Raw genomic sequence first — 27838 nt, 5'->3', positions numbered from 1 at the left:
CAATTAATAGTTTTACTAACACTTGAAGACGCATGGAGACTTAAAAAATCCGTTAATTAAAGACTATACTTTCTTCTCCTACCCCAACAATTCAGCAGGGAGGATCGATGCAATCTGGTTAACAAAGGATTTGACAACTAAGATAAGTAAAACAGAAATACATCCCAGAACAATATCGGACCATAATGCGGTACAAGTAAATCTGAGATGGGGAGAAAAAAGAATGAAAAGGTGGAGATTAAATGAATCATTAATTAGGGATGAAAAAATAATTGAAAAGGCAAAACAGACTTTAAAAGAATTTTTCGAATTTAATTTGGATAAGGGCACAGACTTAAATATAGTTTGGGACACCAGCAAAGCCTTTCTGAGAGGTTTCTTCATCCAACAAAGCATAATTCAAAAGAAACTAAAAGACAAAAAACAGCAAGAGCTCTTAGAGAGCATTAGGAATAAGGAGAAGGAATTATGTAAGACACCGGACAATGCAGAGATCAAGAGGGATATAAAAATTCTACATTCACAATACGCAATGATAGTCAATGAAGAGATGGAGTGGAAATTAAGACATTTAAAGCAAAAGTTTTTTGAACAAGCTAACAAACCAGGGAAGCTACTCGCCTGGCAATTAAAAAAACGAGAGGCAGAGAAAATTATAAATAGAATTAAAGTAGACGGGGATATAATAACTGACCCAAAGGAGATAGAAAAAAGGTTTGAAAACTTCTACAGAAAACTGTATAGTGAGGGAAATGAGACCAGAACGGAGATAAAGGATTATTTAAAACAGAACTGCCTCCCAAAGATTACTAAAGAACAAAGAGAGAGTCTAAACACTCCAATAACATCTTATGAACTCCAAGCTGCGATCAAGGAAGCAAAACCAGGGAAGACTCCTGGACCGGATGGTCTATCGGCATTATACTATAAAAAACTTGAGGACATCCTTTCGGAACCCCTAAAAAACGTTATGAATAATATATTGAGAGAGGGAGTAATGCCAGAATCATGGAGACATAGTTATATAACTCTTATTCCCAAGCAAGGAGGAGATCCGGAAACGATGAGTAATTACAGACCGATTGCCCTGTTGAATAATGATTATAAATTGTTTGCTAAGATCTTGGCAGAAAGATTAAAAAAAATATTCCAGTCAATAATTCACAAGAACCAAGCTGGTTTCTTACCAGGGAGGCATATCTACTCTAATACAAGAAACATCATAAATCTACTGGAATATTTAGAGTTAAGGACGGAGAAGCAGGCAGCCTTTATGGCTGTCGATGCCGAAAAAGCTTTCGACAGGGTGTCGTGGAGGTTTATGTTGGAAGTATTAGATCACATGGATTTTGGAGAAAGATACTTAAAGGGGATTGAGGCGATATATTGTAAACAGAAGGCAAAAATTATAATAAATGGCAATACTTCCCAAGAATGCGAGATTAAAAAGGGGGTCAGGCAAGGATGCCCGCTATCCCCATTAATATTTATTCTAACATTAGAAATTCTGTGTAAAAGAATAAGGGAAGAAAAAGATATAAAAGGTATAATGCTGGGGAAGAGAAGCTTCAAGCTTAGGGCCTTCGCGGATGACATAATAATAACTACGGAGCAACCATGCGAAAGCTTAAGAAAAACTTTGGAAATAATCCGAGAATACGGCAGGGTTTCAGGCTTTAGGCTAAACTTGGAAAAGACTAAATTACTTGTCAAAAATCTATCAACGGTCCAGAAAGAAGAATTGGTGAGGTCAACACAAATTAAAATTCATCCTAGGATAAAATATTTAGGACTATACATAACACCGAAGAATATAAATTTATATAAGGATAATTACTCCAAGTGTTGGGACGAAATCAAGAGACAAATGGAGACATGGAACAGGCTAAATCTTTCTTTTTTAGGTCGTATTGCGGTAATAAAGATGAATGTTTTGCCAAAGTTATTGTTTTTGTTCCAGACGATGCCAATTATGGGTAAAACCAGCAATATTGATAAATGGCAAAAAGATATCTAAATTTGTGTGGGGAGGCAAAAGGCCTAGAATTAAACACAAGATATTAATAAAACCAATTGATGAAGGCGGTTTTGGCTTACCGGATTTCAAGATATATTATGAAGCCGCTTGTTGTCTTTGGTTAAGAGATTGGTGTTTGCTACGTAATTGGGAAATTCTAGAACTAGAAGGATATGATCTGCGATTCGGCTGGCACGCTTATCTATACTATGGCAAAACTAAAGTACATAGAGGCTTCACCAATCATATAATAAGGAACGCAATTTATAATGTTTGGAATAAATATAAAAGATATTTTGAAATGAAAACTCCTAGATGGATTTCCCCTTTGGAGGCCATAGCATTCAAAAGGAAAAATAACGAAATGGGAGAGTGGATTACATACAACATATTGCTAAAGGAGAGAGAAGGGAACCTGGAGCTGAAAAGCTACGAGGAAATTAAAACTTACCTCTCGAGTTGGTTGGATTACTTCCAGATCAATGAAAGGTTTAAACAAGACAGGATTACGGGGTTTGGTAAAGAAAGTTCTAGATTTGAAAAAAGAAGTCTTGTACAATAAGAATAAGCTGATTTCACGTACCTACAAGATTTTGTTGAATTGTGAAGTGATGGATGAGATGATAACAGATTCTATGACCAAATGGGCACAGGATCTGGGGTACCCAATTAATATAGAAGAATGGGAAAAGCTATGGCAGGTTACCCTAAAATTCACGGTAAACTACAACATTAGAGAGAATATGTTAAAGATGGCCCATAGGTGGTACCTCACGCCCGCCAAACTTTCCAAAATGTATAAAAGTCTTGCAAACGTTTGCTGGAGGTGTGGTGCAGAGAATGGAGACCTGATGCATATGTGGTGGAGGTGTCCAAAAATTAAAATGTTTTGGGGACAGGTTTATGAAGAAATGAAAAAGATGATGGCAGTTTCCTTTGTTAAAAAACCGGAAATTTTTCTACTTAGTATGGTTGGTAAGGAGATACCGAGTAAACAAAAAGAAGTCTTTCTGTATGCAATCGCAGCGGCCAGAATGGTAGTCGCAAGGGGCTGGAAAGATCAAGAAGCGCCCAGAGTTACTGACTGGCAGGTCAAACTGCAAGAATTTGCGGAGTTGGCTTTATTAACAAATAATTTAAGAGATAATACCAAGCAGGAATTTGCAGGCAAATGGGAGGTTTACAAAAGATATATGTTGAAATATAATAAGAGTTTTCTTACCATGCCAGCATTCGAGGGATGAATGGTACAGAAAGAGATCGTAGAAAGAATGAGGAGCAAGGACATGTTCAAGAATGTATTTGAGAGTTGGTATAAGAGATAGTAAGGGATTGTAAGCATTCATATTAACCTTTGTCTAAGCGAAGGGGTTTGTCAGGAAGTCGAAAACCATGTGGGGAAATTTATTTTTATCTTTATTTTTATTTTATTTTATTTCCTTATCCGTTCTTTTGCCTTTTTTTTTCTTTTCCCTTTTCAACCTTTTCTCACCTTTTTATTTTTTTTCTTTCTCTTCCTTCTTTTTTCAATATCACTATTTTTATTTTTGACTATTATTTTTATTTTTATTATTACTAATATTATTATTTATTACTTTACTATTCTGGTAGTGTTTTATAGGCGATACAGTAAGAAGCTACAGTGTAAAGTAAGACATGGACTAATATAATTGTATTGTAAATAATTTTATTATTACTGAAATGCATGTTCTTTTTTCTTTCTTTTCTTTTCTTCTTTTTCTTTGTCCACGATTGTTGTTTGATGTATCTAAGATGCTGGAATTTTGTATGTGGAAACTTTAAAATATGCAAATAAAAAAAAATATCGGGGAAAAAAAGAAAGATTGCGGACAAAGAAAACTACTTTGCCCATGCCATGCTGAATTTATTAATGTCTTTTATAAACTCTACCCACCTCCAATCTTTGCAGCCAAATATATTTACTGTTGAGCTGTGGGGTGGGAACATAAGAAGGAACTTAGGCAATTAAGGAGTTGCATTGCTTAGCAAGGCTAACACACCTAAAGAAGAATTGGAAAAGGACCTCCCACAATTGCTATATATAGTGTTTAATGAGGGAATTGCACTGGCCAAGAGCTGTGGATGCAGGGATTAGATATGAAAGGAAGGCTTCCCTGTCTAGTGAATACTCGCTGCAGTGAGACATCAAAAGAGAAAAATTCAATAAAAAACAGTCTGATGCAACAAAGGCAGCCTCTATAACACCCCATTCTGGAAATCCTCAGGGATGATATAGAGAAGTAACATCATCCCAAGGGCTTTAGAGGAAGTACTTAAAGGTTGTGGAGCACTACATGGATGACAAGGAAAGAAAACGCACCAGAGTAAATTTAAGGAACTGCAGAAAGTGGGAAAGTGGGGGAAGGAAGTCAAGTTTTGAAATGTTAAAATGACTGTAAAATTATTGAAATGTATAAACCTGCAAATCATAAATCATTTTTTTAAGAACCCCCCCCCCCCCGAGTGCCCAGTCTGCAGTGCTCACAACACAGTGGGAAAGGGATAGGAAAGGGCCAAAGAAATGAAAGAAAATGGTTTGGAACAAAGTAAACACTTTGTGGCACTGTGGGTTAAACCACAGAGCCCAATGCTTGCTGATCAGAAGGTTGGCGGTTCAAATCCCCATGACAGGGTGAGCTCCCATTGCTCGGTCCCAGCTCCTGCTCACCTAGCAGTTTGAAAGCACGTCAAAGTGCAAGTAGATAAATAGGTACCGCTCCAGCAGGGAGGTAAATGGCATTTCCGTACACTACTCTGGTTCTCCAGAAGCAGCTTAGTCATGCTTGCCACATGACCCGGAAGCTGTACATCGGCTCCCTCAGCCAGTAACGCGAGATGAGCGCCACAACCCCAGAGTCGGACACGACTGGACCTAATGGTCAGGGGTCCCTTTACCTTTACCTAAACACAATTCCTCATGTTCTATATTAGAAATAGTATAGCCCTGGCTCTCCGCTTTGAAACTGTACTTTACTAGGAGACCTTTTCACTCTGCTAAATGTATAATCAATGGTCTCTGATCACTATCCTCTTTAGGTATGCTATACTCTGCTTCTTTTCCAATGATGATCCTCCGAGGTTCTCTTCCTCCTCCTTCTAATTCACAGCACATTCTGACACGATAAAAAGAATTCTGGTTCTCTGCTTTCAACGTACCTGGAGAGAGCATTGCCCAGAAAAGGCATGTGCTCAGGATTGCCTTCATAGTGTTGGAATAAGCAAGAGTCAGGAATGACTTGGATAAGAGTTGGACCATCAAAGGCAACTGGAGCAGAAAAGAGCCCATTCAGAGCAATTTAAATGAGAAGGAAAGGGGCCTGAGGGCAACACTTGGGAAAACTTGTTTCTTGGGCAGTGAGATGTAGTGACTGAGTGTTCCAGAATGGGTGATGCCAGATTACAAACTTTGTTAATTAACTGAAAATAAATTACTTGGTATAAATGGATTGATTTTTGCCAGAGCCTTAGGGCAGCACCTGGGCAGTCCTTTCCCCCTTAGACCTTAATCTAATAAAAGAACTTCAAAAGGCTGTACATTTGGCTGGACCCCTTAAAATATAACCCTTTGCAATGTTGAATTTTAAAATCAGACATGCTATTATGGGAATGATTCCCACCCCCCAATCAGCCTTTTGAAGTTCTTTTATTAGATTAAGGTCTAAGGGGGAAAGGACTGCTGTCTGCTATGTTTGCAGAATTAGGATCCCCCCCCCACTGGTCCATTATTAAGCCTTAAACTTACATGGGAGAAAGACCTTCACATACACATACACATACACATACACATACACATACACATACACAATTCAAAGTGTTGGTGCTGACCTTTAAAGCCCTAAATGGCCTCGGCCCTGTATACCTGAAGGATCATCTCCACCTCCACTTCTGAGGGCCTTCTGGGGCAGTTTTCTTGCTGTGAGAAGCCAGGTTACAGGGAACCAAGCAGAGGGCCTTCTCAGTAGTGGTGCCCGCCCTGTGGAATGCCCTCCCATCAGATGTCAAAGAGAAAAACAACTACCAGACTTTTAGAAGACATCTGAAGGCACCCCTGTTTAGGGAAGCTTTTAATGTTTGACAGTCTATTGTATTTTAATATTTAATTGTTTTGTTGGAAGCCACCCACAGTGGCTGGGGAAACCCAGCCAGATGGGTGGGGTATAAATAATAATAATAATAATAATAATAATAATAATAATAATAATAATAATACAAATAAAGGATTCTAAATGAGAGCATTCTAAGAAGATCTTGCATAGATGGCATTGCACACCAATGCAAACTCCCCATATGAAATCACAATCTTCTCAGAACTGCTGGAGGGGTATGAGAAAAGAGTAAACCTTTTCTGCCTGTGGTGGTACGGCCCACTCTTATTCAAATTCTGTGCAATGGTATGGGTTATTATTATTTTTAAGACCAAAATATCTAAACATCCCATTCAACTGTCAATTATGAGGTGACCAAACCTCAATTGCCCCCATATGGAAAATTTTGCATATTGGATTTATGGATGATGTGGAGATCAGTATTGGCTGAAAACAATAAATGACCTGTTGCCAAAAGCTCGGAGGACCCCGAAAATTTCTGGACTGCTTGGTGGGGTGTTATCTTATATAAAACAAATACAGATGCCAATCCATGCCCATACTCCCTGTCCATGGTTTTTTTTTTCTTTAAAAACATATGGCTTTTGTAATGTTCTTAAGTACTTTAACAACTAAATATTAAGTCTATCCTGGATATACTGTGCTGCTTTTTTTGTACGTCTTTTGGTTTTTTTATGCTGATTTGTTTTATTTACTTCAATAACATTTTAAATAAATTCATACAGGAAGAAGTGTGTTTGCCACCTTGAGCTCCTCGCATAAAAACTGGGATATGGGGTGTACAAGGTGTTAGTGGAGGGGTAGAGCCTCTGGGTGGGGGCACAACATGCTCCTTCTGGGGTATTTTGTCCATCTTTGGCCCCCACCCTGTACTTAACTCTTCCCTGTGGGTCACATAAGCTGTCAGCATGCGACAGCGGCGACAACCCGGAAATGGCTTCGTCTGGCTGGCTAAACCAAGCAAGTGTCATTGATGGGTCCCAGGCCTTCAGTGAGCTAGGGACTTGTCCTGCATGCAGTGACTGACTCTATGAGATGAGTGAACAAAGCCAATAGTGGGTCCAACTGTCAAGAAGGTGATTCCTGTACATGCAGTGCTGTCAAGTATCCCGGTTTCCCGGGATTCTCCCTTATTTTAAGCAGTTTCCCACTGCTCTCCCTTATTTTTTATTTCCCTTAAATTTCCCGTTTTTAATGGAAGCAGCTCCTCCCCTGCTGGCCAGGGACTGGGTGGGAAGACCTTGCCTACTTGGAGAGAAAAGCCGCAGCCCTCAAAGCAAGTGTGAGCCGTTTCCCGTGCTTACAGGGGGGTGTATTCCTCCCCCTGCATCAGCCCCTATCCATTACTGCCGAGCCCCTCAGCCGGCCAATAGGGTTAGCTGGTGGGCGGAGCCTGGCTGCCTTTGAGCAGCTGCTGCTTCCTGTCCTGTTTTGATGGGATCAAACAAGAAGACCATTGCGCGGAGCACATGGCTGCCCTCCTCTTTGCTCCGCTCCGAGCCCAAGCCCGCTTGGAGTTTACATTGCTGCTCCGCCCACCACTGACATGTGACTGTCCCCAGGATAGGTGAGACTGCTGATCCCTTATTTACAAATCCGAAACTTGACAGCTATGCTTAATGACACAAAGGTGGCGCTATGTCCCTTTAATTTTTTTACAACTCTACATTTAGGAGAAAAGCTCAGTTTCATGTATATTTTGGATACATTTTATTGCATTTGGGTTCAAACCAGCTGCATAGATACTTTAATCCAAGTTTTCCCTCAATGTGCTGGGTCAATAATTTTAGCCACAACAGTCACTCAACTGAATTGTTACACTATTGCAGACATGTCCAACAGGTAGATCGTGATCTACTGGTAGATCACTGGATGTCTGTGGTAGATCACCAGTAGATTAGTGGCTTCCTCCAAAGAAGCTAAAAACTTTGGCTCCCCTAAAAAAAGCTCAACATCTTTGCCCTGCACCCCTAAAATGACCTGAACCACCAAAAATAGGACTTTCCTTCCTAAAAAAAAGCTCAACATCGCTTTTCTATTCCCTAAAGAAGCTCAACAACTTTTACGTGAACCCCCCAAAACAGGGCATTCCTTCCTAAAAAATGCTCAACAACTTTGACCTGAACCCCAACAAAGGGGGTAGATCACTACCAGTTTTTTACTCTGTGAGTAGATCGCAGTTTCTTGGAAGTTGGCCACCCCTGCACTATTGTGTTACCTTATTTTTTTCTTTTGTTCTATGATCATTTTATTTTTCTGTACAACTTTTTCTCTTGCTACAGGTTGATAAGATAGAAGCATTTATTCAAATACTTTCAACTGTTTCCTTGCTTCCTGTTTTACATCAAGAAACTCAATCTCAGGTTTGTAAATTTAAGTCCCAGGTTGGGCAAAAAGATTCCTGCATTGCAGGGGGGTTGGACTAGATGATCCTTGTGGTCCTTCCAACTCTACAATTCTATGATAGAAAATACACAAGCCTGGATTGCTTCCATCAGGAAATATCATACTTCGTCATTCCGAACTACAGTATGCCATTAACTTAGGTGGGGGTCATGTTCTTTGGATTGAACCAAAAGCAAAAAAATATATATATATAGTCAAAACACATTGGGTGCAATGGCAGGCGGGATTGCCAAAGTTCTTCCTCCAGACACCTGTTCCCTTTCCACCTACTATTATCTTTATTTATTTTTAATTGGCCAGGTACATAAAGCTGAATGCACAGAAATGAAATAGGCTTAAGTTAAGGGCATACAGTACTGTATTTATTTGAAAGATATAGATTTGAGAAACAACATTTCATTTGTCATGATCATTTATTTTGATTTCTATAGTGGTCATATTGAAAATTTAACTGATTTATATGTTACACTTAAGCTTTTTGTACTTAGAGCCCATAATCCCTCAAAAGGGGAAAAAAGAAGAGACGTTCCACGGCCTGGATGTCTCCACTAGATCAGGCTTCCTCAAACTCGGTCCTCCAGATATTTTGAGACTGCACTTCCCATCATCCCTGACCACTGATTGTGCTAGCTAGGAATCATGGGAGTTGTAGGCCAAAAACACCTGGAAGGCCGAGTTTGAGGAAACGTGCACTAGATCTTAAACTCCCCCCTCCCAACTGCAATATATTGTGGAAACCACAAGAAGGGAGGTTATTCTGTATCCTATCCTCAAAATTCAGGCTGGTTTGAGGTTTCTGAAGCATCGTAACATGTCTCTTCTACGGGTTCGAAGTTATAATAACCAACAAATGGGGAATGATTCTTGAGGGAACAAAAATCTTTTGTTGCACATCCCTTGAAATTTAATTTCTGTCCCCTATGGATACCTGAAAAAGAAAGAAAGAAAGAAAGAAAGAAAGAAAGAAAGAAAGAAAGAAAGAAAGAAAGAAAGAAAGAAAGAAATGTTCATATAAGTGCTTTTCCAGACCATTAAGACTGTGATTGTGTTGGTGAATGAGAATTCTTAAAATTTATTTTTATAAAGTATACAACTGAAAAATCTGCAGAAACTCATCTGAAGTAGGAAATAAACTGTTCATGTAGCCACTGATGGATGGCTGGGTGTCAATTAGGAGGTGGGGGAGAGGAATTTGAGAAGGAGAAGAATCTGAAGCAAGAAGGATGGCCTGGCAACTGAGGAGGTGGAGGAAGCAGCTGAGGTAGAGGCTGGGAGGAGGGAGGAGGAATGTGATTTTGGAGACCTCAGGAATCAATTCAAAATCACAGCTGACAGTGTACATTTTCTAAGATCCCCTGTTGTTTTGTGGGGCAGAAAGTAGAGATTTTAGAGACCACTGCATTTGCCTAGCAGTTTGTTGCCTATCAAATACTGTAGAGTTGCCATATTTCAAAAAGTAAAAACCAGGACAACCTGAAACTGCTGAGCTATTTTTAGGAAGACCCCAAATTTATTGAGGTTTTTAAAGGAACCCCTCCAAAATTGTTGAGCTGTTTTTAGACAAACCCCAAAGTTGTTTAGTAACAGCTGCAATATATTTTGAGTTCTGGGGCTTTTAAAAGCATTTTTGGCACAATTTAACCCACGTTGCTGGGACATTTGCCCGACTTCCATATGGCAGCACTAACTACTGGCTTCATTCTGTGGAAAAGCTTTCACTGATTGTCAGAAGAGGAAGGATTGGGGGGGCAGGGTAAGAAGGAGGGAGTGAGATCGTGAGAAGTAGTCATTTCTTTTGTTATCCATATTTGAGAAAAAGAAGGAGGGAGGTATATGTGTATATATGTATATGCGTGTTTGGTTTGTGTTCATTTGTGTAAAAGAGAGACAGAAAGAGAGGGGTGGTATGTATGCTTATGTGTCTTTTTGATGGGCTGACTCATACCATCCAACTTTTTCAGACCCAAAGCTGGGACGCTTGTCTTCCAGGACATGCTCTCTGGTGAGTCCTGTTACAGGCACCTTCCTCTCACTCTGAAAAGGTGCTTTTATCAGGGTGATATCTTATGCGGTGCCCCAAAACACAGTCCCAGCAAAAGCACTTTTCTTCAGGGTGAGAGCACCAGGAGTGTGTGCAACATGAAAGTGCACGTGACATGGCACCCAAAATGACTGCCGTGATTTTGAGGAAGAAAACAGGAGGTCCCATTTTCCTCGGAGAACTTGGCAGGTATGCTGTCTTTGCATGTTTGCAACAGACAGGGATATAAACAGAAAGTGGCACAGTATTGATGTGTGATCCCTGCATGTTTCTGAAAGACAGACAAAAGTTAAGAGAAAGCAGTGTACCAAACATAGATTCCTATGTACCATGTAAGACCTGATCAATGAAGTAGGGGGTTTAATGACCGAACCCAAAGGGTGCTCATTAATGGCTCCTCTTCATCCTGGAGAGAAGTGACTAGTGGGGTGCCACAGGGTTCTGTCTTGGGCCCAGTCTTATTCAACATCTGTCTTGGGCCCAGTCTTATTCAACATCTTTTTGACAGCCATCTGTCAGGAATGCTTTGATGGTGTTTCCTGCTTGGCAGGGGGTTGGACTGGATGGCCCTTGTGGTCTCTTCCAACTCTATGATTCTATTCTATGATTCTAATGATTGGGGTGGGTGGAAAGTAGAGTGTACCGGAAAGGGAGGGGGAGGAAGGCAATGGAAGGTGGGGTTTATGAAGGATACAAAATCAATCATGGAGCATGGCTAAGAGCATGTAAGAAAGGGAGAATTGGAGGGAGAATTGTCTTAATTATCAGGGGAATCATGGAAACAGCAATCAGTGGGTAGCAGAAAGGGAGAGAGATAGAGACAGAGTGTCAGGAGTGCATGCCGGAGCCAGGCCCTGGGACCAGCAGGACTTTGCAGGACTGGGGCCCTCTTCAGCTTGTTCTGAAGAGGCAGGGCGTGGCTGCACAGGTGAGGCTGCTTAGTAACTCACTGCACCTGGTGGCAGGAGCCAGCAGGCCTATAAGGCCAGCTTTTCCCCTCAGCTTTTTGCCACAGTAACACATTTCCTGCTTCACTGCGTGCCTCCTTGTTCTTTGGTTGTGACCTCGTGCCTTGACTCTTGGATGGTGACTTTGTGCCTTGACCCTTGGACCGTGACTTCGTACCTTGCCTCTTGGACTGTGACTTTGTGCCTCGACCCTCAGACTGAGACTTGTACCTCTTGCTTCCCGTCCTCCAGACCCAAGCTCCTCAGACCCTCTTCCCTATCAACTTGCCTCTGGTCCTGATGTTCTTGCTGCCAGCCCAGCCCATGACACAGAGATAGAGAGAGAATTGAGTGCAATCTGGAGATGAGTCATGGGCATGGAAAACATAGTGGAGGGGAATATGTTCAGAAGAAGGGTTTCAACCCCTTCTGAAATCAGGTGGATAGGAGAGAAAGGGGGGGGAGAAGGAGAATGAATCATCCGGGGTGGAAAAGCACAATGGAAAAGGGAAATACATTCCTCAAATATTTGGAAGAGGAGGTAGACTTAAAATGTCTTGGATGGGAGAGGTTTTTTCAGTGGAACAAGCCAGAGATATTATGTACACTTGTTGTGAATAAAAAGTATGAGTATACAGAAACTTTTTCAGCAGGTACCATAGTATATTTGAGGGCTGAGGTGCTGCTACTAAGAAGGTCCAAGCTTCACTTACCACCTTGTCAGTTGCACAATGTGATGCACCAGAAACAGAACCTTCACAGGTGACCTCAAAACATTAGCAGATTTATGTGGAAGAAGGCAGTTCTCAGGATGCCCAAGATGTGTGGGCTTCTAACTATATGACACTAGTGCTTTGAATGCAACCAAGATAGTCCCAGAGGGCTTCCCATATTCTTTTGAGACTGGTTTCAGTTTTCCATAAACTATCTGTATTGGATCACAAAAAGACTTTGGACAATGGTGTAGCATAATTTGCTGGTGCCCAACGTCAGCCCCAAGCCGCTTTGTGAAGCTGATCGCAGCATATCAAAGCGCCTCAGGGCTGGCAGGGTGGTGTGAGAAGGATTCAACAACCATGTGCCCTTTGATCTGCTGGGATCGAATGGTGCATGGTTGTTGCATCCTTCTCATTCTACCCTGAAAAGCCTTGAGCTGCTTTGTGATGCTGGGATCAAATCTGAATTATTCACTTAGCTTCATAAAGTGTTGCAAGGGTGGCTGGGCAGTGTGAGCAGCGCACTCCCGAGAAATGAGCCCTGGGGCCATCATACCGGCAGTCCCCCCCTCCACACAATGGTGCCTCTGAATTTTTGGTTGGGGGGGGGTACTGCAAGCATTTGTCCTAATCAGTTTCTGCTATTTTGCTTCCTCTTAACAAGGGAATGTGGTCTGTCGAGAATTTCAAGGGGCAGTAACAGAGGGCTGAGGTTCCCCTCTACTGGTGTAAGCAGAGAAGTAGGTAAGATAAGATGATGGGCTCTTCCTTCATGTGACAATTTCCCCATTCAATGTCTTTTTCTCCTGCTGGTTCTATCTTCTAGCTTCCTTCATCTTTACTAATTCTGGAACCTACCCATCGGTAAGGTATGTGTTCAAGGATAGCCCTCCAGGAGCGGAACCCACTGGTGCATTCTGTCAAACGTACAAAAGCATGTACACACAGGAGATAACAAAGGGTGATGGGAGAGAGGCAGGGGGTCTTCTTTCCCTCTTTCATATGATATATGAAATCTATGGACATGGAAAGAAACTTTGGTTTTAAAGCAAAAAAGAGAATTTGACATTCAATGATTGGTTTCCTACCTTAATAGCAATCTTACCTTTCTTGAGAACTCCTTTAAAATGAACACATTGATTCTCATTCCCAAAGCAGTTAATGGTAGTTTTACTTGTACAATTCCTGAAAAGGTAATGGAAGCAGGCTGGGCACTTCAGACCATTCGGGGGAAGAGTGCTGCGATCTGGAACTGCCAAAATCAAACATACCGTCAGTATATGTGATGGTTTTATATGTCTTTATATCTGTTTCATATATGTTCTATAGTTGTAACCCTTCCAATGATATTTTGGGTTTCGGGGGGCAGCTGCAAGTATTCTTAGATGAGAGACTGATCTAAACCCATTCCGATCTGGGTTCACACTATGGGACATACTCTGTTGGTAACTCTTTGCCAAAAGTGGGACAAAGGGGTGTGTGACCTTTCTTATTCTTGCTTTCTGTGTGGAAGTTGATGCCATTCATCATAGCAGGCATAGGCAAACATGGCCCTCCAGGTGTTTTGGGACTATAATTCCCACCATCCCTGACCACTGGTCCTGTTAGCTAGGAATGATGGGAGTTGTAGTCCCAAAACTTTTTTGGGGGGGGATTTGCCTATGCCTGACCATAGCATTGCATTGAAGCCAACTCCGAGGGACCAAGGTCTCTTTGACCTCCCATAAAATATTGAAGGGTGTTATAGTCAGTGTGTGTTGTGTACTGAGCTTAATCCTAGAACAATAGGATCCAGAATGCAGCAGTCTGATTAATCCGCAGGAGCCACCCAATCCAGCTCCAGGTGGAACTGAATCAGCGACCTGATTGGCCTGCAGGAGCAGCCAATCAGGCTCCTGGATGAAGTGAATCAGTGACCTGATTGGCCTGCAGGAGCAGCCAATCAGGCTTCTGGAGGAAGTGAATACACAACCTGATTGGCCTACAGGAGCAGCCTGGAATCAGCCAATCATGTGAGGCCCATTGTGTAAATAATGTGTATATATAGAAGACGTTTTTGGGAAAGATTCATTCTTTGTTACTACGAGCTGAATAAAGAGCATGAAATTTACACTTGACTCTGACGAAATTTACACTTGACTCTTTCATTGGCGATGAGGATGGGATCCCTCTGAGCTGACCACCATGCACAGCACCACAGCAGCAGCACCTGCCGCACCGCTGCATCGCACCGTGTATCCAGGCTTCAGCTCTGGGACTCAAGGAACTCAGAATGGCAACGAACAGCAGTTTCTCGCCGTTCAACCCAGCATCAGGAGACTGGGAAGGGTACGCCTCCAGTTTCACCTTCCTCCTAGAAGCTAAAGGGGTCACCAACGATGCCAAGAAGAGGGCAATATTCTTCAGCGTCTGCAGAGAGGAGACTTTCGAAATTGCCCGGGCTCTCCTTTCGCCTGAAGACGTCACTACCGTTTCTTACAAAACAATAATGGAACAGCTGAAGGGGCACTTCTCGCCACAGCCCTTGGTAGTAGCTTGCCGAAATGCCTTCTATGCAAAGTGGCAAGCCCCCGGGGAAACCATAACCAGGTTTGTGACCTCCCTCCACCAAGCTGCTCGGTTCTGCAACTTCTCAGAGTTGGTAACTGAAGAAGTGTGCATGCACACGAAAGCTCATACCAGGAACAAACTCAGTTGGTCTCTAAGGTGCTACTGGAAAGAATTTTTGATTTTGTTCAGAGTTGGAGAACATGCTTCATGACTGCCTTGTCGGTAGCCTGAGGGACGAGAAGCTGCAACAATGCCTCTATGCCAAGAAGGACCTAACGTTCCAGGAAGCTGCTGAGAGGTCGACGCAAGAGGCACGGCCGAACCTGCCGTCCTAACCAAGGGTCCACTACAAGGAGCTCACTGACGTCTCAGGATCCGACAGGGAGGAGGTGCACAGAGTACAACGGCGCACTCAAGCAGTGCACACACCACAGCTGCCTCGACCAGAAGGAGGGAACTGCACAAGCTGTGGAGAGAGCCATGAGAGGAGGACCAGCCGTTTCCGCAATGCAGAGTACAGGCTGTGCAGAAAATTGGGACACATCGCCAGGGTGTGTCAGGCTCAGCCCACCCGATGCCAGGCATCAGATGACCGACCCAAGAGCCGCAGGTCCCGGGGCCCAATGCACCAAGGCAACTCGATGGAGATCACAGACTGCCAGGTATACCAGTTGCCCCACCACAACATAGAGAAAATTTATGTAGAGGTACAGATAGAGGGGGGGGGGTGTGCCGCATGGAGCTTGCCATGGGTTCAACTCTATCCATAATCTCGGCACAGACCTTAAGGGAACTGTGCCTGAGTGGGGGTCCCTAACTCAGGCTGGCCCCGTTCACCCTCCGGGACTTCCAGAAACTTAAGATCCTCACAATGGGGGTGGGGACATTCAGAGTGTAATATCGAGGGCAGAAGCAGCAATTGGACTTGCTTGTGGTCAAGGGCCCCAACGTTAGCTTACTGGGATTGGCATGGTTTGGACCACAGGGGCTAGCCTTCACCGGGGTGAACCGCACTAGCTTACAAGTGGACGTGGACACCATATGCAAAGAGTTTCCGGGGGTTTTTCACGGGGCATTGGGACGATATACGGGGCTCCCCATTGCTCTACAGCTAGACCCTGCCATACAACCTATCAGGCTCAAGGCCTGCTGGGTCCCGTTTGCTATGAAACCCTGCATAGACAAGGAATTGGACCGGCTTGTGGAGCAAGGAGTGCTGGAGCCGGTGCCTAATGCCCCCTGGGAAACCCCGATTGTCACACCCGTCAAGCCTAATGGTTCGGTCCGCATCTGCGCAGACTACAAATGTACCATAAACAAGGCCCTTAAAACCCCCGCATACTGAGTGCCAGTGGTCAGCCATGTCCTTGCCACCCTGGCTGGGTCAATTTTTTTTGACAAGCTGGACTTGGCCCAAGCCTATCAACAGCTGCTGGTAGATGAGGCCACAGCAGAGGAGTTCACCACTATAGAATGTTTTTCCCTGGAAGGGGCCAGCGAAGTCCACATGCAAGCATCCACATGCATCCGCATGGCCCATCACCTTCCCAGGGCAGTGAATCAGTGCATACTGGTAGCCGGCAAGGAAAATTGACCTCCTGAGGACGCAGGGAGACAATACTTGGGGGGTCTGCTTCTCAGGGGCAAACAGGCCAAGCAACGGCCACCACGGTAAAGGGCCGCCCGTACAAGAAATCATGGAATTTTTTTACTCCCTTCACGATTGCCAGGCCATCCTTGTCGATTTGTAAGTAGTTCCACTCAGCTGCAGTGAGCGTCTGGGCAAAGTTTGCCACCGGCACCTTTCTTCCATCCAAGAGTAGTGGCAGAAAAGGGGAAAGGACCAGCTCCTTCAAAAAGGTAGGCACTCAGGACATCCCTCACTTTCAGTGTTTCTCCTTCTTCTGACTCATGACTGCCTCTCCTTCTGGCCTGTGTGAAGAGCTCATTTCCAAAAAGCTCTGGGCTGCTCAGTCCCGCAAATAAGCTGCACTTTTAAAATTCCCAGCACTACTGACCAGAACGGGGGGCGGCTCATGGGCGTACCCAGGGGGCAGGGGGGCAGCTGCCCCCCCTAGAAGCCAGCTGCCCCCCCCCCCCAGAAGCAGCCTTGAGTCCCTGACAGGACATGGAAATGCAAACACACTTCATGCTGCTACTCTCTTTCCTCCTGATTTCTGACCGCTCGCTCTTTCTTCTGCGCTCTTCTCCGCAACGGCTCGCTGGGCTGGAAGGGGGCTTTTCCTGCCCTAAGCCGGGCTGCTCAGCAGTTGCTGCCTGGCTCCTCCAGCCCCCCACCAAACTTCAACCAGCGATCGACAGACTGAGGCCCCGGCAGCCCGCCAAGGGCTTCCAAACCTCCCTTGCACAAAACCAGAATTAGCTGGTGCCTCGCACACATGGGAAGAGCGCACCGACTTCCAAGCGGCCAGAGATTGACCGGCGGTGCAGGGAGTTGGTGGAGGAAGAAGAGCAGGACGATCACACCAAAGCGAGGTGTCCTGGGGACAAAAGGGCAACGATCGGGGGTCGAGGCCGGTGGGGGAATTAAGCCCCCACCCAATCCCGACCCCGCTTACCTCCCTCCTTCCCCAGGCATGGGCGAGGAGAGCTCCAGGCAGGCACATTGCTAAAGATGCCAGTCTAGACTGCAGCAGTCCCGGGGACACCGCGGGAAGCAGCAGCGGATCCGCTGCGTTCGAGAGGCGCCCGGGAATAAGAGTGGCTCCCTCCGGGGTGAGTGGGTGTGCCAGCCAGGCCTGCCCTCAAGGTCCTCCGCCACTGTCATTCCCTGCTCTGCATGTGGGGCTCCTCATGTAAAATGCAACACTTGGAGCTCCTTATTTCGCGCTTTTTATGCGGCCCGCTCCCCACAACTCCTGCCAGGTTTCTGCTCACGAGGAGCCACCGAGGAAGGCACCAGAAGCGAGAGCCGCAACCTGAACGAGCCATTGACTAACATGAAGCCATTTACCACCTCCTCGCCTTACGCTTCTTGGTAAAATACTGTCCCCCAAAACGTGTTTTTATTGTGTCTGAGGCGGAAACCAGAGGAGGATTTTCACATCCCTTTTTTATCATTTAGCACTGCCCTTCTCCACCTGGGTGAGGAACTTTTTTTCTGTCGAGCATGGGCGTACCCAGCGAGGGGCGGGGGGGCAGCTTCTTAAAGTGACTCCTTTAAAACAACTAATGTAAAACAAACTTTATCCATGCACAGGTGTTATACATGCATAGTTTGTTTTACATTAGTTGTTTTAAAGGGGTCACTTTAAGAAAACCTTACAGCTGCAGATTGCTGTCACCTGTTACCAAAATCTATGCTGCACCTGTCTATATAATCTTACATTGCAGCAGTTGTTGTTTCATTGGTTTCATTCTCCTTTTCCGTGCTGAAATGTCACAACCTGAACGACCATGGCTCTCTCCCCCCCCCCCCAGTTTTGATCCTGGGTACGCCCCTGGGGTGGCTGGCACTGGTGCTCAGTGTCCCGCTCCCCAAGCCGCGGCTGGTGCTCAGCTCCGAGTGGGCTGTGCGCCCATCTCCTGGCACTACCGCCATTAATGGGGGCCATCTGGCGCTAGGCACCCCCACCCCCAAGCTGGCACTGGCACTCCATTCTGAATTTTAGCCACACTTTAACATTTCAGAGCTGGAATTTGGGGGGAAAGTGAGGCTTATATTTGGGCCGATAAGGTATGTAGGATATTCTAAAAAGATGCAGACACTTACGAGTAAGAGTTTCATTGTTGCACATGTCAGTGTTGCAGCAGCGGGAGATCTTCTGAACGAATGTACCACTCGCTGAAGTGAAGCTATAATGGCCTGAACGGCACAGGCCTGCTAGGCCGCATCCATAGTAAGTTGCCTCTTTATCACCAACTATGAAAGAGAATTTTGAAAGAAATGCCTAGATCTGGGGCAAAATGCAGGTCAATTGACTCTGGGTGTAAATTCATTATGATGTTTCCAATTTCTCTAGTTGGCTGACAGGGACACTATATATAGAATGTATTATTAAATTGGATAAGCTAGGAGAAGGGCCACTACTCTTTGAAACAATAGCTCTGTGGATTGGCTGGTATTCATTTGTTTGGGGGACTGCAGTTCTTTAGCTATTGAAAACCAAGCTCTCCAAACCAATCTGGAAATGGTCATCAAAACTGGGTGAATGGTGGTGATCACACTGATTTGATTGATTTGGGGTTTTTTTGTAAGTTTTTTTTTCAGATTTCCCACTTAACAAATGTAAGTCCTTCCTCACTGCAGGGATGAGGAAATTGTGTTCCTCCAGTGGTTGGACAACATATCCCATTATCCCTGATTATGGGCTATTCTGGCAGAAGCTGATAGGATTTGTAACTCAAGTACAGCTGGAATGCAACACCTTCCTCGCTTCTGCTTTTGTTCATCAAAAGTGTAATGATTATAAGACAAATCAGACTCACCTATATTTGTACGGAAAACACTGGAAAAACAGACATTCAGTGAAGGTCTACATGTTAAAACTCTTTGGTCTGAGACTTTAGTAATGTCAGTCGCAGAAATACATTTCAGAGGTACTGCTGTAAAAAGGAGAGAAAGATTGTTGCAAAGTAGTTCCTTCCTTCCTTCCTTCCTTCCTTCCTTCCTTCCTTCCTTCCTTCCTTTCACAAAACACTGGCAACACAGACATTATTTCTGGATTTACATACTAAAAAAAATTCACTTGAGTTTGACACAATTCTTACACAATCCTTAAACAACTATGAATTATATTCAGAAAGTTTAAAGAGATTCATTTTGGTCCTTTTTTCATAACAGTGGAACTCTTGAACATCCAATGAAGTTGAAAGATTCAGGGCAGAGAAGAATTTCGTCGTTTCCCGCAAGGGGACAATGACAATAAAGATTTATTCTATTCTATTCTAATTTGCCTGTGTCATGTATGATTTGATCAAAGTGTGTCAAACTCTGTGAGGTAATTGCTCTACTGAAGAGTTGTGGCTGCAGAGAACAGATATGTAAGGAAGGCTTCCCTCTCTAGTGAATACTTCCTGCAGTGAGACATCAAAAGAGGGGAAATAAATAGAAAGCGCTCCATAGCAGCCTCCAAAGCAGCCCACACCAGAAAGACTAAGTCAGGGGTGGCCAACTCCCAAGAGACTGGGATCTACTTTCAGAATTAAAATCTAGCAGTGATCTACCCCTGGTTTTTTTTTGGGGGGGGGGGGGGTTCAGCTCAAAGTTGTTGACCTTTTTTGGAAATGAGGAATGCCCCATTTTTTAGGGGTTCGGCTCAAAGTTGGGACAAGGAGAGGGGTTTGGGGAGGAGCACTGTCCTACTTTTTAACAGGGGACAACAGAAACTTTTACAGATTTCTTGGGAGGAAGTTGCATCTACCTATCGAGATTTCGTAAAAAACATGCCTTCATCGATTGTTGGTGTGACATCTATGTCACCATTTTAGTAACCAACTGTTCAATGTCAGGGCCAGCTTCAGGGAATCCTTAAGGTGCTCATCTGTCATGTTTGAACATTGCTTACTCTTCAGCATTTTTAAATATGAAAATGCAGATTCACACAAATAAGTACAACCAAAACATGAGTATAAAATTTCACTGCATCTTCTGCATTTAGAAATTTTTGTCTAGGCACAAACTTCCAAAAGGATTCTTCTTCTGCACAGGCCCTCAGAAAAATGTCATTTTTCACAGTTAATATCTCATTTTCAAGAGATGTTTTGCAAAATGAGTAATTTGTACTGATAATGACTGCAATTTTTTAAATGTCCAAATCAGATTTGAATGGAAATGACATGTACTCTACAATTAATTCAATTTTTTGGAAGTCGCCAAATCTTTTTTCTAACTCCAGAATAACAATCAATTTTGGCCACATACTTCTCTGTTTGAAAAACAAAGTCAGGATTTTTTTTTCAGATGGTCCTGCATATTAGGAAAGTGATAAAAAAAAATGATCGGGGGGCGCAAAATACACTGCGTCACCAACTCCCAAAAGGGGGGAATTCTGCCGCCGCGGAGCCCGAGACAGACCCTCACCAGGTTGTCTGGCTTGCAGGCTGCTGCTTTATGAGGAGGCGCTGGGCGTAACTTCCAAGAATGGTGATTGTGTAAATAAGAAGCATTGCTAGTGAGGGTGGGGTGGCATCAATTCCTCTTAATGGGGACAAACAAGGAGCGACAACACCCCCGCCCCCCATCTACAGGGCAGCTGTCAAAATGACACCTCACAACCCCCCCCCCTCAGGCTGCCAAGTTCATTCCCAGGAGGGATTGACCTAAAACCTAAACCAGCAAGGAAGACTGTTGGAAGGGGGATGGAGTGGGGAGGACCCGATCCAGGAGTTGCAAGGAAGGAAGTGGGATGTAAAACTGGCAAAGATCAAAGTGGTGGAAGTGCAGAAAAGAGGATGGTCCCTAGCAATTAGCCCCGCGTCGAAAGGTTCGGGGACAGAAAGCCCCCCACGCCCCAGCCCCGCAGACACACGCCTTGTCACTCCTGGATAATACATGGGCATGGCTGTTTTTTAGAAGAGGAAAATTACATTGGGATTTCTGTGACTGACTATGCATGTCTACTCAGAAGTAAGTTCCATTTAGTTCAGGGAGATTTACTTTCAGGAAAATGTGAACAGGATTGCAGCCTGAATACTTTAGCTCTAGTTTAGTGTTCTGGTGCTTCCATAGGAGGAGAGCTTCCCATTTGTCCCCCTTACGGCACCCACCCAGGCAGGCGGTCCCCCACTCCTCATCCCTAGCCAACGCTGGTGTTCCCAGAGCTGCAGAGCAGGGCGCAAAGGAGCTCTCCTCCTGTAGAAGCACCAGAACACTAAAACCAAAATCAATGGGACAAAGGGAAGTGGGAGGGGAGAAGTAGAGAAAGATTGAGGGCTGTTGTTTCCAAATGGATTTTTCAAAAGACAGCAAAGATCTCCAGCAATTCCCACCCTCCCTTCCCAGGTGGGCGGTGTTTGCGGCACCGGGCGGGATCACCTGGGCAGGTTCCATTCCCCTTGGGTCAGGTCAGCCCTTGACCTGCCTCCGGCCAGGATGGGACAAAGGACAGAGGCCGGGGGCGGGGTCAAGGGCCAGGTAAAAGCGGCAGAGCCGCCAGATTTCCCCCCTTTTCTTTTCTCTCCCGCAGGTTCAGGAACGTCCAGGATCCAGGAGCTCCACATTGCAGGTATGTAGTCCTGGATCGGGCCTGATGGCACAGGGAGAGCCCCAGGATCAGGCCGCTTGGCGGCCGATGCGTTGCTGGTGGCACGGGAGCTGCCGCCGCTGTTGTGGGGGCTTCCCGCTGGGCCTGGGGCGCAGCGGGAGCCCCCGGGTTCGGCCACTCGGCGGCCAATTGACGGCCGGCGGCACTGGAGGGTGACAGGCCCTGCCGCTGCCGCCGCTTGCTTCAGGAGCCTCCCGCTGGGCCTGGCGGGCTGCGGGAGCCCCAGGATCGGGTCGCGTAGCAGCCGAAGGGATGGTGGCAGGGCGCAATGCGCTGGGCCCTGCCGCCACTGCTGCTGCTGGGGGGGCTTCCCGCTGGGCCTGGGGCGCAGCGGGAGCCCCCGGGATCGGGCGCTCGGAGGCAATTTGATTGCGGGTGGCGCGGGAGGGCGCTGGTGCGCTGCTGCCGCCGCAGCTCGTTTTGTCGGCCTCCTGGCGGGCCGTGGGTGCTTCAGGATAGGGCCAATTGGTGGCCAATATGGATGTTGACGGCGCGGGTGGGCTTGGTGCCCTGCCACCGCCCACCTAGCCTGGCTGGCCCCGGGAGCCATGGGCGGATGGTATTACTGGGCATTGGACCCAGAAAATGACTCATTTTCTTCCCTTCTTGATGGTGCTTTGCGTATTGTGGTATTGGCGTATTATGAGTGTATGGGCTAACCTGTTATTTTTCTCTCTCCCAGTCAGTGTATATGCGCAGTTAGGTTGGTGTGGTTCTGTCATTTACCCCAGTGTTTTTCAACCTTTTTTGGGCAAAGGCACACTTGTTTCATGAAAAAAATCACGAGGCACACCACCATTAGAAAATGTTTAAAAAATTTAACTCTGTGCCTATATTGACTATATATAAAGTAATTTTTCAATTTTTCCCACAGCACACCAAGCAACATTAATAAAAATAATATTGAAGCCAAAACAGTTAAATAAATAAATAAAGCGAAGTAATTCTAGCATTCCCATTGCCTTAAGTGCAGCATGTCTCAGGCTGAGGTCACGCAGGGCACCCTCAAGGCGAAGGGCACCCCGAGTAATACCATGAAAGCGGCGAAAAGGGTTAAGAAAAGGGCCTTGTCTTCTGGCAGGAAGGTTCCCCCCCCCATGAAGCTAGTATTAAAAAAGACAAAAGCAAAAGGCGACCCATCTGATGGCCCTTCTACCTCTGGTGCCAAGCCTCGCAGGGCCCACCCCACGCAGGTTATGGTTACGGAGAGCAGCGACTCCTTGTCCACTGACGTAGAGGCGCCAGATTGGGAGCATCAGTGCGGCATCTTGCAGCGCCGCCTGGCCCGCGCTAAGTGGCGCTTAGATAGGTCCAGGTCCCCTTGCCGTCGCTCCAGGGAGGGCAGGCACAGGCATAGGTCCCCCGTGTCTAGTTCATCTGACAGCTCCTCCAGCCCGGATTCGCGCAGTACACGTCGCAGGAAGAAGAGATCACGCAAATCAAGGAGGCACGGGCGTAAGCGCCAGAGGAACACATCGGGCACTTCAGACTCTTCAGGTCTTTCAGGTACGTCTGATTCCTCCAGCAGTGAGTCAGAGGAGCGTTGTAAAGGGTACTGGGTTACTACACGCAAGGCTCCGGGCCTCCCCAGTTGGATTTGGGAACGTCGCACCCGGCGTCATCGCCGTGCCTTTGGTGCCAGCGAACCATGGGGAGAGGATGGGCAGGATGCAAAAGGTAGGGTCCGTACTTCTAATTTTAAGCGTACGGATCAGCCACCTGGCATTAAGTTTAAAAAGAATATTCGCAACCGCATCCTAAATGGGGAGTTTGTCGATATATTTGCATTGCTTTCCCTAGCTGTCAATCGCAGCGCAAAGTTTAAGCCAGAATCGCACCGTAAAAAAGAAAAAGCTGTGGAGATTGACAGGACCTTTGATAACTGGCTTATTGCATACACAGCCTACATGGGGTTGGTTTCAGCCGCATACCCGGACAGGGCTTGGCATCTGATCAACTACCTAGCCATCATTCTAAAAGCCAGGAAAATGGCAGGCAATGAGGCAGCGTTAGCTTATGATGAAGAGTTTCGTGAGAGGGCAGCCGCGGACCCTAAGTCACGTTGGGACATCAAAGATAGTGATATCTGGTCGGAGACTGTGGCTCCTCACTTTGAAAAGAAGGCCTCTGGAGCCAGGTCAGGTAAACAACCATCCAAAGTCCGACGGGTGACCAACACAACTTGCTGGGAGTTTAATAATGGGTCGTGTAACAGGGACAGGTGCCGCTTCGACCATGTATGCGAACGCTGTGGCGGTTCACACTCTCGCACCAGGTGTTTTAAGGTGAAGCCGCCTTTTCGTGGCTTTCGGAAGTCGGTTACAGGGAACGGATCCAGTGACAACAAGGGTGGTGCGAGAGCATTGGGCTCCCAGCAGGACAAGGCCACTGCCAAGAAATGAGGTTTTTTCCTCCCTTGCTCCAACCCCGGTTCTGCCTTTCAGCAATGTTACCCCTTTTACGAGCTTACCCCAACAGGGCCGCTGCCAACTTCTTGGAAGCCGGGTTCCACGACGGTTTCCGCATCCCTGTCTCCAATTCGCCTGTCTCCAGAACTCCTCCCAATCAAAAGTCGGCAAGGGAAATGCCCCTCGTAGCGGCGAACAAAATTGAGAAAGAGCGCCACTTGGGCAGGGTGGCCGGGCCGTTCCCTGCCCCCCCTTTCAATAAGTTTATCATTTCCCCACTTGGCATCGTGCCCAAGAAAATTCCCGGTGAATATTGCATGATACACAACCTGTCATATCCTAGAGGTGGGTCGGTAAATGAGGCTCTCTATGGAAAACAACAGTGAGGTGGTGCAGTAGGTGAGACACCCCAAAGCTGTAAATGGGGACGGACTGGGGGGGGGAGGAGAGGAAGAGAAAGAGAAAGGAAGAAAAGAGGACTTCTCTTCACACCATGGCCAGGTTGGGGGGCGATGGAAGACGCAGGAACAAATCCCACCCTAAAGATTGTGTGGCAGGGGAAACAGCCTCTCTCTCTCTCTCTCTCTCTCTCTCTCTCTCTCTCTCTCTCTCTCTCTCCCTGGTGTCTGCTTTTAAAAAGAAAGTCTACTAGCCTTCTCTCCCCAGGAGGGCAACTGCACTGAGAAGGAGACATGCAGCTGCTGAAGCCATGCCAGATATCTGGGAAGCCGGGGTTAGACCACGCCCCCTCCCCCCTCACCGGGACCAGCTGTGTGTCGGCAAGAGGGAAGGAGCTCTCCCTGCAATTGCCCATTGTTATTGTGATTTTGGGAGGGGGAGAAAGACAAGAGTCATTGAGCTTCTTTTAAGGGCAGAGCTTTTTTTTTCTTTTAGGCTAAGGAACCCACGATCTACTGGCGATCAACCAGTAACATCCTGGCGATCGACGGGTAGATCGCGATCGACCTGTTGGACATGCCTGGACTAAGTGATGACATGGGGAAGTAACATCATCTCAAGAGCTTTAAAGGAGATACATTAAGTTTGTGGAGCATTACAAGGAAGTGTTACAGGAATTTTTAACATGATTGGGGGGGTGTCCCTACAGCCCACAGTGTGCACCTCCCCCTTTGCTCACACAGTGTCTCCTTAAATCACCACATAACTGCACAAATTCCAATGTTCTGTTCTGTTCAGGAAGGAAATTGATACCAAGGGGGGGTGTGCTTGGGACATGAGTGAGGGCAGCCTTAATACGCAAAGCAGAAGGTCACATACTCAGTGAACCCTTGCACAAGAGATAATCCCTGACCCAGGTGTCAGACAGGTAACCATCTCAACCACAAAGACTGTCCTCTCAGGAATGGTTTAAGTTGTTGGTCAGACAAAGATCAGTGATGAACCTGGCAGGCAAACCCAGGAAATGTAAATACTTGATGGGTGTAAGTTGGAGGTCAAGGGAAGGGTAAGGGGCAAGCTCTGATGCTCAGGTTACTGCCACCAAACCCTCCCCTCATGAGATGTAATTGTGATGTAGTTCTAGGGGTGTTTCTGATACTTTTGGAAACTGATAAAAGTTTGAACTCTCTTTTGTTCTGGGCTTCTTCCTGCTTCTGCAGGTGGAAGTGCTATTGCAACAGTCTTTTATAATAAAAGATCAAGCCTACTGGCTGCTGTTTTGATCCTAATTTTCTTTGCTGCTGTTTTGGTTTGGCAATCCAAGTGAGCCCAGGAAATTTCCTTTTACAGTAGAAAACACACCAGAGTGCCCAGTCTGCAGTGCTCACAATACAGTGGGAAAAGCAAGGAAGGGGTGGGGGGCTTTGTGAGGGACAAAGAAATGAAAGAAAATGGAAGATTTTGGTTTAGAACAAAGTAAACAAAATTCCTGCATTAGAGAAACTATATCCCTGGTTCTTGGCTTTGAAACTGTTACTGAAAAGTTTTCAGTTGAGAGTGTAGTAATGTCAACCCCCAGATAAACATTTCAGTGGTATTACTGTAGGAAGGAAAGAAAGATGAGTGTAAAGTGGTTTCTTTCTTTATTTCTTTGTGGTGTTTGTGGTTTTCTTAATAATTCATAGAGGAAAGGGGGTTGTAAATTGAAACTTATTATGAAAGATTTTAAAAATGCAAAAGAATGTTAAATGTGTTTAATTAATTGGGATTTCCAAGTGCAGTGGAGTTCTGAACCCTCTCCTGCCCACCACCCACTTTCCCTCCCACTGGATCTCACAAATAAAATCTCCTCTCCTTACACAACTATTAATTATATGGAGAAAGTTGAAATAGATTCAATTTGGTCCTTCTTTCATAACAATAGAACTCCTGAACATCCAATGAAACTGAATATTGGAAGATTCAGGACAGACAAAGAAAATCGCTTATTTACACAGAGCAGATTAAACTGTGGGGTTTTCTCTGATAAGAGGTAGTGATGGCCACCAAGGTTATAGTTTTAAAAGCAGATTAGACAAATTAAAGGGGGATAAAGATAGCAATTAATACTTTGATGACTATATTCTACGTTCATAATTGAAAGTAGTATGATTCCAAATAGCAGTTTCAGGAAAACACAGGAGTGGGAAGTGCTCTTGTACTTAAGTGTTGCTTATGTGCTTCCCATAGTCAACTGTTGGGCTAGTGTGTCATCAAGATCCTGGACTAAATATAGGTGACTCTGTAATATGTAAGTTTCTCTCAGTTTTACATTTTTCACATCTTAATTCCAACTCTCCTGATGACCATATCATGACATGTGTAAGTTTTAGTGCTAGAGAGAAATACCTTTTGCTACCCACTCTGCATATGCCATGCATAATTTTACCAATTTCTATTATAAATTCTACACCCTTCCAATTATTCCAATCAAATGTATGTATTGTTGAGCTGTGGGGTGGAAACATGAGTAAAATCTTTGACTAGCTGATCCAGGAGAAGGAAAACACCGATCCTGAACCCCCTCTAAGATGATAAAAAGAGTGCTAGTGATCTGATTTCAACTCACCTGGGGAGACGATGACCAGGAGGAGAGATGTGCCCAGGAGTACCTTCATAGCGCTGGAATAAGCAAGAGCCAGGAAGAGCAGGACCACCAAGGCAACTGATACAGAAAAGAGTCATTTCAGAGGTTTTTAAAGGAGAAGGAAAGAGCCCTGAGGGCAACACTTGGGAAACTTGGTTTCTTGGGATGTGGGAAATAGTGTCTATGTGTCCCAGAACGTGTGGTCCCAGATTACAAATTTGTTGATGAATTGCAATGAAATTACTTTCTGTAGATTTATTATGTTTTCCCAGAAACAATTTCCAATTAAAAGGAGGCTCAGGGCAGCACCTGGGCAGAACTTGTTTGATAGGCTGGAGGAAGGGGTACACATAGAAACTTGCTCTCATCACTCCC

At 45.3% G+C, this 27838-nt stretch overlaps 1 protein-coding gene across 1 annotated transcript; it reads right to left on the bottom strand.

The window, feature by feature from the left end:
- Positions 1 to 9263: 9263 nt before the first annotated feature.
- Positions 9264 to 27522, bottom strand: LOC117052400 (phospholipase A2 inhibitor and Ly6/PLAUR domain-containing protein-like). Its single transcript, XM_033159295.1, has 5 exons — positions 27446 to 27522; positions 19254 to 19370; positions 18538 to 18687; positions 13360 to 13506; positions 9264 to 9478 (listed from the first exon to the last, which is right to left on the bottom strand). The coding sequence occupies exons 1-5, from the start codon at positions 27492 to 27494 to the stop codon at positions 9321 to 9323; spliced, it is 621 nt and encodes a 206-aa protein (XP_033015186.1). The 5' UTR covers positions 27495 to 27522; the 3' UTR covers positions 9264 to 9320.
- Positions 27523 to 27838: the final 316 nt, after the last annotated feature.

This window comes from Lacerta agilis, chromosome 8, assembly GCF_009819535.1.
Source record: "Lacerta agilis isolate rLacAgi1 chromosome 8, rLacAgi1.pri, whole genome shotgun sequence".
Lineage (NCBI taxonomy): Eukaryota > Metazoa > Chordata > Lepidosauria > Squamata > Lacertidae > Lacerta > Lacerta agilis.
The sequence above is the reverse complement of the archived record's forward strand: the minus strand, read 5'-3'. Positions and strand labels throughout refer to the sequence as shown.